General features: G+C 34.3%; 1 protein-coding gene across 1 annotated transcript; it reads left to right on the top strand.

Moving 5' to 3' along the window:
* On the top strand, positions 1-6,731 carry LOC143057214 (tolloid-like protein 2). Its single transcript, XM_076230472.1, has 7 exons — positions 1-114; positions 759-863; positions 2,341-2,460; positions 3,254-3,358; positions 4,241-4,425; positions 4,914-5,082; positions 6,655-6,731. Exons 1-7 carry the CDS (start codon positions 99-101, stop codon positions 6,657-6,659), a joined length of 705 nt encoding a protein of 234 aa, XP_076086587.1. The 5' UTR covers positions 1-98; the 3' UTR covers positions 6,660-6,731.
* The last annotated feature ends 3,058 nt before the right edge of the window (positions 6,732-9,789 follow it).

The raw sequence follows: 9,789 nt of genomic DNA, 5'->3' as shown, positions 1-9,789 counted from the left end.
TTGAATGCACATCTCGTAATGGAACATGTCAAACTACGTGTGGAGAAAACGAAATCGCTACAAACACTTCTTGCTGTAATGGATTGAAATGTTGTGAAATGCCACAGTGTACTGGTATGTAGAATCTAAGATAAATATCGTGTATTGGTTAAATGTTGTAAATGTATACGGATCTAGAGTAAGATCGAAAATTGTCTTCTGAAATACAGGCGAAATGTTCTAAAGTAATATCCAATACTGAAAATGTCATTGCAAAACAACTACGAAAAGACCAAAAACAGATCATAAATTACAACATTGAAACTAAAGACTGAGATACATGGACCCAATTACTAGTGATTATATCAAGTGATAAGGAAATTTTTCAGACCCTGCTCAATATGTGGCACCCGTAGTGTTGCTCATGTAAGTACAAACCATTTTCTGAAATAATAAGTGTGAAACATAATACAATATATAAAAAAAACACGAACAAGGGTATGTCTGCGTGCACGTTGCATTCATTGAGGAGCAGAATGATCTTTTTCGTAACGTCTGTATTAGGTTTTATTTTCGCAGAAACTCGAGATTGGGCTTTTATTTTTATGGGATTTCGGGATTTACGCTTATCGGGACTGAAGAATAAATTATCGGGATCCGGTAAAACAAAATTTTCTGATATTATGGGTGATGTCCCATCCTACTGTTCTCTTTTGTAGTTTGTTATGTATACATGATATATATAAGACCTACATCGTATAGTACATTTGTTTTAACAGATGACAAAAACTGTAACTGTAAAACAGAATGTGATGGGATAATTGAAAGAGAAGATATAGATGGATCTTGTTGTGATAATTTGAAATGTTGTAAGCCTTGTGCTGGTAAGTCATTATATCATTGAAACAGTAAAATTTATAACAAGAAAATAAAATATATTTTAACATGAATATCTGTGGTTATTTTTTTATTTTGTTTGTTTGTAAAGGAATCGATTTTTTTCAATGTAGACGAAACGCGCGTCTGGCGTATAAAATTATAATCCTGGTACTTTTGATACTATTTACACCACTGGGTCGATGCCACTGCTGGTGGACGTTTCGTCCCCGAGGGTATCACCAGCCCAGTAGTCAGCACTTCGGTGTTGACATGAATATCAATTATATGGTCATTTTTATAAATTTTCTGTTTACAAAACTTTGAATTATTCAAAAAACTAAGGATTTTCTTACCCCAGGAGTAGATTACCTTAGCCGTATTTGGCACAACTTTTTGGAATTTTGGGTCCTCAATGCTCTTCAACTTTGTATTTGTTTGGCTTTTTAACTATTTTGATCTGAGCGTCACTGATGAGTCTTATGTAGACGAAACGCGCGTCTGGCGTATAAAATTATAATCCTGGTACTTTTGATACTATTTACACCACTGGGTCGATGCCACTGCTGGTGGACGTTTCGTCCCCGAGGGTATCACCAGCCCAGTAGTCAGCACTTCGGTGTTGACATGAATATCAATTATATGGTCATTTTTATAAATTTTCTGTTTACAAAACTTTGAATTATTCAAAAAACTAAGGATTTTCTTACCCCAGGAGTAGATTACCTTAGCCGTATTTGGCACAACTTTTTGGAATTTTGGGTCCTCAATGCTCTTCAACTTTGTATTTGTTTGGCTTTTTAACTATTTTGATCTGAGCGTCACTGATGAGTCTTATGTAGACGAAACGCGCGTCTGGCGTATAAAATTATAATCCTGGTACTTTTGATACTATTCGACATTTTATTCCAATTTTAGATTCTTGATTAATGGAGAAACAACATCTAGGTAGAACAACATGTATCCTTTCCTTCACGGATCAAGTAAAACGAGTGAAGTTTGTTGTACAGGATTTAGATCTGATGAATATTTTTGCTTTTTCTGAGTGATATTTGATTTACTAAATATGGTATAATTACACAATGAAAATCCACCAATCTAGATAAATATCAGCTGCATTTGGCTAGAAACAGGAGTAATAGCTCGTCGAAGCTTGCATTATACCTGTTACTTTGTATCGTACAAAGTCAGCTGATATTTAAAGACACTAAACACTAATTGCTATTCATGTTTACCAGGTTTGATTGAACATACAATGTAATGGATACCTTAACGTCAAGCATGTATTTGTAAAAACGATATTTGAAACCCTTGCATTACTATTTTATGATTTTTTTTGGTAACTTTCGTGAGATTCCTATCCGCACTCAAATTAGTAAAAACATGTTGCATTTCCATATTGCAGAGACAATTTTAAGCATTTTTATATCATATTTAACTTTATATCTATTTTGAAACATACTCATTATAATCAAATATGTCTAGATACACTTCAATGCACATCTCGTAATGGGACATGTCAAGCTTCGTGTGGAGAAAACGAAAACGCTACAGACACTGCTTGCTGTAATGGATTGAAATGTTGTGAAATGCCACTGTGTACTGGTATGTAAAATCTATAATTATCGTGGATTGGTTAAATGTTGTAAAATGTGTACGGATGTGTTAGACCTAAAATTGTCTTCTTAAATTTAGGCGAAAGATTCTAAACTTTCAAAGGAATAGTCAAACTCATAAGTCGAAAACAAACTGACAATGCCATCGCAAAAAAAAATAAAAGACGAAAAGACAAACAACACAAATTACAACATAGAAAAGTAACGACTCAAGCACACAAACCCAAATAAAGGGGGTGAACTCAAGTGTTCAGGAAAAGTGAGCAGGTCCTGCTTAACATGTGGCACCCGTCGTGTTGCTCATGTAAATACAAACCCGGTGATAAAATACTTAAAGAGAAACAAGACATCCTGCAACAATTGAAGTATAATTTTATGTAACACGTGACCTTCAAAATATAAATTAGTAACATCTTTAAACCTTACTGGCTCATTCAAAGAATCATGTCAAAATGTTACATGCTATCATAATCCGAGAGATAATGCAGAACGACAAAGAAACAAATAATAAAAAAATACATGAACAAAGTGTATGTCTGTGTGTACGTGGTATTAATTGAGGAGCCGAAGGATCTATTTCGGGACGTGGGGATTAGGTTTTTATTTTCACGGGAATTCTGGATTTACCCTTATCGGGACTCATGAATAAACGATTTTTGGGGATCCGGTAAAGAAAGCTTTATTTATTCGGAATTCTGGATGATATCCCATCCTACTTCCCCTCTTTAATAATTTTGTAATACATATAAGACCTGCATCTTATGTAAGATTTGTTTTAACAGATGACACAAACTGTAATTGTAAAACAGAATGCGATGGAGTAATTGAAGGACACGACAGAGGTGGATTTTGTTGTAATAATTTGAAATGTTGTAAGCCTTGTACTGGTGAGTCATTATATCATTGAAATATTAGTAGTAGTTGTTTTCTCAATTTTCAGACATTTTTTCCAATTTTAAGATTCTTGGTTAAACAACATCTAGCTATAATAAACTGTATCCTTGCCTTCACAGAGATAGTAGAACGAGTGTAGTGTTTTTTGCAGGATTTAGATCTGATAATGATTTTTTTACTTTTTCTTAGTGATATTGGATATAAAAAATAGGGTATTACACAATGGAAATTCATCAATCTAATTGAAATATCGATCAATCGTAACTTACGTCGAAGAGCTCATACTTATATGAGTATAAAGAAATCAGAGAATGATATACATTTTAATTAGACTGGTATGAAGTGTTATTTCATTTTCTAGCGCCGGGTCAATACTGCTGCTGATCGATTATTAGCAGAAACCTGTATATGTCTCTGTTATTAGTCCTCAGTGGTATAGTTAGCCCAATAGTCGCTGTTTCGCCATACTTCTTTCGCTTTCATCCTTCGCGTGACTTTTTACCCTTGAAGGCTGAAACGCGAGAACGGGAACTAGACGCATACATATACATAGTTTCCATTTCGTGGTTTGGATGTTTTGAAGAAGACACTTGTCGCGATATTCTATGGAGTCCCCTCAATATGACATGTGGTATGTTGTGGTTGACTATGACATCAAAGAGTTTATAAAATCTGTTGATTATTGCACACAGGAGTTGACAACAAGTTATCCACAACCAATCACCCACCCACACCCACACAGAGGACGAAAAAGAACTAATTGTTTTAAAAAATAAAGAATACAAATGTTCCAAAATTAGAGTTTAGAATTGTTAACTTGTACATTCTTGATTAAGATTCGTCACAGAAGTTTGTACTACCTTTATATTTAACAGGGGTATGTGGTGGGAATTTCACAGAACTGACTGGAAGTTTTTCATCAACAAATTATCCATGCAACTATCCCACTGATCAAGACTGCTTTTATATAATTAGTGTTCCTGTTGGTCACACGGTAACGCTAACCTTTAGAACGTTTTTCCTGGAACCTCCAGCGTTAATCGAATTTGATATTGTAGATGTACGTATTTAGAATATTTTCGATAATTTCGATTTGACTCTTACTACATATAATATTTTTATGGGCAAAATCGTGTTCTATGCTTCAAAACACACGCACTGCTTGTAATTGTACTCTTAATGGTGAAAGAAATAAGTAATGGGTAACGAGAGATTTGGAGTAGAGATAATGAAGACTATCAGATCTGGACTCTCAGCTCCCATAATTTTATTCAGTACAAGCCCTGATATCAACAAGTTAATTCCTCAAAGACGAAATTCAAAGAAAATAAACAAGTAACTAATAAAGTCAAACGTGAATGAGGTTTCGGATTTGGACAGGATAACTCAAACCTTCTACTTTTGTTATCATGACGTAAATACACAAGTACGATTAAAGATATACTTTTACTGCTTTTAACGGGTGTTAGTTATATATTAGATGAAATGTCGGTTGCATCAAGAATGATAACTATTCATATTGTCTCTTACATTTATTCCAAATCAAAGATATATGACGGAGAAAGTGTAAACGATCCGTTATTGCTTCATCTTACCGGAGGACCGCTTAACGGAACAACAGTGCAATCGACGGCAAACAAGGTGTTGGTTCGTTTCCAGTCTGATTTCTTAGGAGACTTCCCCGGTTTCGATGTCAATTACATAGCAACCATTACAGGTATGCGTATTTTTAAACACCAACTAAATCTATCAATCCATTTAGTTAAGGTATCTTTCGAATCAAGAATATGCAGGTGCGTGTTAAGACTTAAGAATGAATGTACTACTGTAGAAGGTCAAGCTATGAATATAAGACAAAAACTATTGTTATATCATTTCTGCTCTAAGGACTTCATAGATATGAAATAACTACGCATAGTCTAAAAAATATATATATTCATACAAGACTCAGAAACGGATAGAATGTGAGACTGTACCGAGCACTTTCAAACTGTTTTGATCCGATTTCAAATAAAATTCATATTTTGAGACATTGGATCGTTGTTGTCTTTTATTTATAATACGTTAACTCTTAAAATTGGCCCACATGATTATTTTTGGTAAAAATTTAATTTTTTTTTATTATGATTGACTGATTGATTGATTGGTGTTAAACACCACTTTCAGGACTATATGCTTTATCATGGCGGTCAGTTTTCTTTATTGATGGAGGAAAGAGTGCACGGAGAGAATCACTGACCATCGGCAAGAAAATTGGAAGTCCTAATATATAGATTCGAGTCGAACGCCCCTGCCACGTGCGGAGTTCGAACGCACAACCTCAGTGTTGACAGGCTAGCGATACAGTATATGAACGTCTTAGACCACTGGGCCACTGATGCCCTCTTGTGAATTTGAAGTAGACGACGTAAAATTCCCTCAAATCTGTATTCTTTCAGGATGTCACATATAAAACACTATACGAAAACACATTACCATCGTCACAAACATTTCTTTGTGTCTGCTGATTGATACTTTAGTCTGGGATAACATGATTTATATATTAGTTGTTATTGGCTTTGAACCGTCCGTCAGTACCTGCGAGTACTCTTGTTTCGATTTTTATAGTTTGTTCTTATGTTGTGTTGTTACACCACTGTGTCTGTGGTTAGTGGGGGGGTTGAGCGCTCACAAACATTTTAAACTCGTCACATACCTTATATGCATGTCCCAAGTCAGGAGCCTATAGTTCAGTGTTTGTCGTTGGTTCATGTCTGTTATATTTGTTTTTCGTTCACTGTTGCTTTAAATTAGGCCGTTGGTTTCCTCGTTTGAATTGTTTAACATTTTTCAAGTCCGGGCCTTCTATAGCAGACTATTCGGTATGGGTTTTCTCATTGTTGTTTGTTTGTTAGTTTTTTTTATTTTGTTGACCATTATGAATATTTCTGTCACATTTTGACATCAATGAAAATATTCTTTACTGGAGCGCTTTTCAGAAACGCGACTGCTTCCACTAGTGGAATAGGAATTCTTGACCCTTTCGGGATACCAAAATTTTTGATGAGGATTCACCATCTTGCTCAATCTAGTGTTTTGTGAAACTTATATTCAATACTAACTAACGGCAACTTTCCACGAGATAATAAAAGTGAGACATTTCAAAATATTGTGCAATTTGTATTTAATTTGTATATTTCAAAAACTCCGAAACATTGTTAATCAACGTCTGATTTAAAGTCAAGTGTATTGCAACCGCTGTTTCGAGGCTTTTGTATATCCATTTAATTTTGTTTTTTCACTATTTCAGGCTAGTCTTACCACAGTGAGTTGAAAAGAAATTCAATAGTTTCAAATACTAAATCAATAAATTTGATCAATGCTGAACATTTGTTTCTTTTTGTGTTGACTGTGGTAGGTAGATATTTGAATTGCAGACAGTGAAAATACGATTCCACTTTTTTTCAAGCAAAAATAACCGTAGCATAAAAATTTGTTTTATACTACAGTTTAAAGCTTGACGAAATCGTTATCGAACTAAGAAAAGAATTCAGTCCAACATGTGCCACTAGCCACAACAATTGAAGAGGTTTCCGACAAGTTCCTGAGACATGAAAATCTGTCAGTGGATACAAAAATGTTTTTTTTTGTTTTTTTTTATCGCAACCCTCTCCCCTTTTCGATAAATTGGGTTATAAACACAAGGCACATGCAATAACATACAGTAAATATCAGTCCTTTCCAATTGTGTGCTTTCACATTCTTGTCCAATGTTTAGGTGGGGGGTGGCGCTCAATAGTATTGTTAACACCGCCACATTCTTCTTTTGCATGTTCCAAGTCAGGAGCTTCAGTAGTTTTCGTTGGTTGCTGTCTGTCATAAGTGTTTTTCTTTTAATGTTATAACTTAAGCTAGCTCTTTAGTTTTATTTTTTTTTAAATACTGTTTCATCTTTTGACTTTCGGGACGTTTTATAGCTGACCAAATGGTTTTGGTATTACTCATTTCTTCTTTTGTAAGATATTATTATAGTTTAAACTATTACTTTAAAGTGAAGGCAGATGCACTTTTCTGGATTTACCTTCATCCGGAAAGCTTAAACCCAAATATTCAAAAGACAATCCAGAATACGCGACGATCTATATGACCATTATCAACATTAAAAGAGTATTTAAACTCATCTAACTTTGCCTGAAGTGATAGAACCTTAGTTTCTTAATCATTTCATAATGTATTACCGGAAAAGTATGTTATAAATCATATCGGTACAGAAGCACTGACTACAGAGTATAATCAGCTCACTGTAGTCATATGATTTATAACATACCTCAATAGAATAACAGTTGCACATTTTACATATCCTAGCGTTTCTGTTTACATTTAAAAAACCTTCCAGTTTCAATGTTCAAGTTATGTGCATGTAAACGGTACTCGCTTATTAATGGTTTATATCTAAAATTAACAGGTCTACTAAAATAAAACTGCAAACCATGTCTGTCATATATGTTTCTGTAAAACTTACATTAAGAAGACTCCTAAAAAATGACATTGCTTCATAACAATTTTTCAGAATACAATTGTCAGTTTTTAACAATTTACACGATTATTTCATCATTTTACAGTACCTCTGTACATACAATGGAAGTCTACCTAGTTTAAAAATACACCATGTAATTTGTTGTACTTTTTTTTACTTTCAAAATCCTTTAAGTGAAGCGTTTCAATGTCAATTTCTTTATGATATCCCCACACTTCACTACCACAATATCATAAGTTGATTTCTGTTTTATTGGTGATATAATGGATACATATAAAAATTAGGAGACGTAGTATGATTTCCAATGAGACAACTCTTCAACCAGAGTTGAATTGACGACAATATGAGCAATAATAGGTCACCGTAAGACTTCAAAGAAAGAGAAAAACACAAACCGTGTAGTAAGCTATAAAGGCACCGACATAGAATATGTAAAATAATTCAAACGATAAAACAAACAGTCTAATTTATAACAATACATTTTACGAAAAACAATTATGTCAAACAGGAACCAACGACAACCACTTAATTACAGGTTCCTGACTTTGGACAGACAAGCAAAGAAAGTGGCGGAGTTAAACATGTTTTTGAGCGCTCAACCCTCTCCTAACCTGGGACAGTGATGTGTGTATGTCAACAGTCCAACAATTTGTGAACAGATATATCATGTTATGATGGGGTATTTGCAAAAAATACCAGTCAAGGGAAATTCGGTCCCAAGACTGGTATTTTTCGCAGATATACCCTCCATAACATGATACATCTGTTGAATTACACCGAATAGATTTGGATTAAAACTCTCTGTACAGATATTTTTTTTTACTTGAAAGCTGTTATTCATTAACATGTTTATACGTAATTTTGAGGATAAGAGGATATTATCATAGAACCGCGGGAATTATACATGTACTAATACGCGTTAGCTCGCTTTTTTATGTAACGTCATATCCGAAAAAAATTGGCGGGAAGATGTTCGAGAGGGTAAAAAAGGAATATCCAAAATAGCAAATACCATGGTATTTGAGGCAAATTCACCGGCAGTGGCGATAAACATGCAAATGCGTTTGAAATGAGAAAAAAATGTTAGAATATGCGAAAAATACACTGGCTACCAACCAATCAAAATCCATCATTCTTATATAAGGTGTAATTAAATATAAAAACTGTCCCTAAAATAAAAGACAGTAGTTTACCGATATTCTATCTCGTAAATTGATTAGGAAAAATCAAATCAAGGTTAAAAAAACGAAGGAATCTCGTATTTATCGCATGGACTTGAAAAGGCGCCAGACCGGGTGAGTAGACAAGGTAAGCGTCTCCTGCTATGCGTGGTCTTAGTTTATCCCATATTGAACTAGAGTACAACTGGAAGACAAAATCGACAAAATTGGAACTTCTCCAATAATGCTTAAATGTTGAGTGAGAAAAGTAATCGATTTATAAATATCCCAAAATGGACCAGTTCACTTGAGAAGAATAAAGCTCTTCGTGCCAACACCATTTCTGCAAAATGGTCTGACTAGTCAATAAATAGATGGCGATAGGGTTCAAACATTAAAAAAATCAAAACATATCAAAATCATTTGATATATTCTTCGTATATAAATATTGACTAATTTGAAATATTAGATTTTCATATAAATGATAGTTACTTCCGTTATGTGCTGATAGATTGATGTCTATATCTACTCAACCGACGGAGTTTAGTGTTGATTTTTTATTCAACTTGAAGAAACCTTGTGTAAACAGTTTCGGATTATTGAACCAATTACATTTCCCCTTTTCTGTATGGATTTGATTGGTTTGCCATCTATTGTCTCCCATTGTCCCGATATGTTGGGCCTTCTTCGATTCGTCCAACTCGGGTTGACTCGAGTCATAAAATAATGCGCATGTGCGCAACCTTCC

The sequence above is a fragment of the Mytilus galloprovincialis genome, chromosome 13 (genome assembly GCF_965363235.1).
Source record: "Mytilus galloprovincialis chromosome 13, xbMytGall1.hap1.1, whole genome shotgun sequence".
NCBI classification, from domain to species: domain Eukaryota; kingdom Metazoa; phylum Mollusca; class Bivalvia; order Mytilida; family Mytilidae; genus Mytilus; species Mytilus galloprovincialis.
Note: the sequence above shows the minus strand (reverse complement) of the source record. Positions and strands in the feature narration are given on the sequence as shown.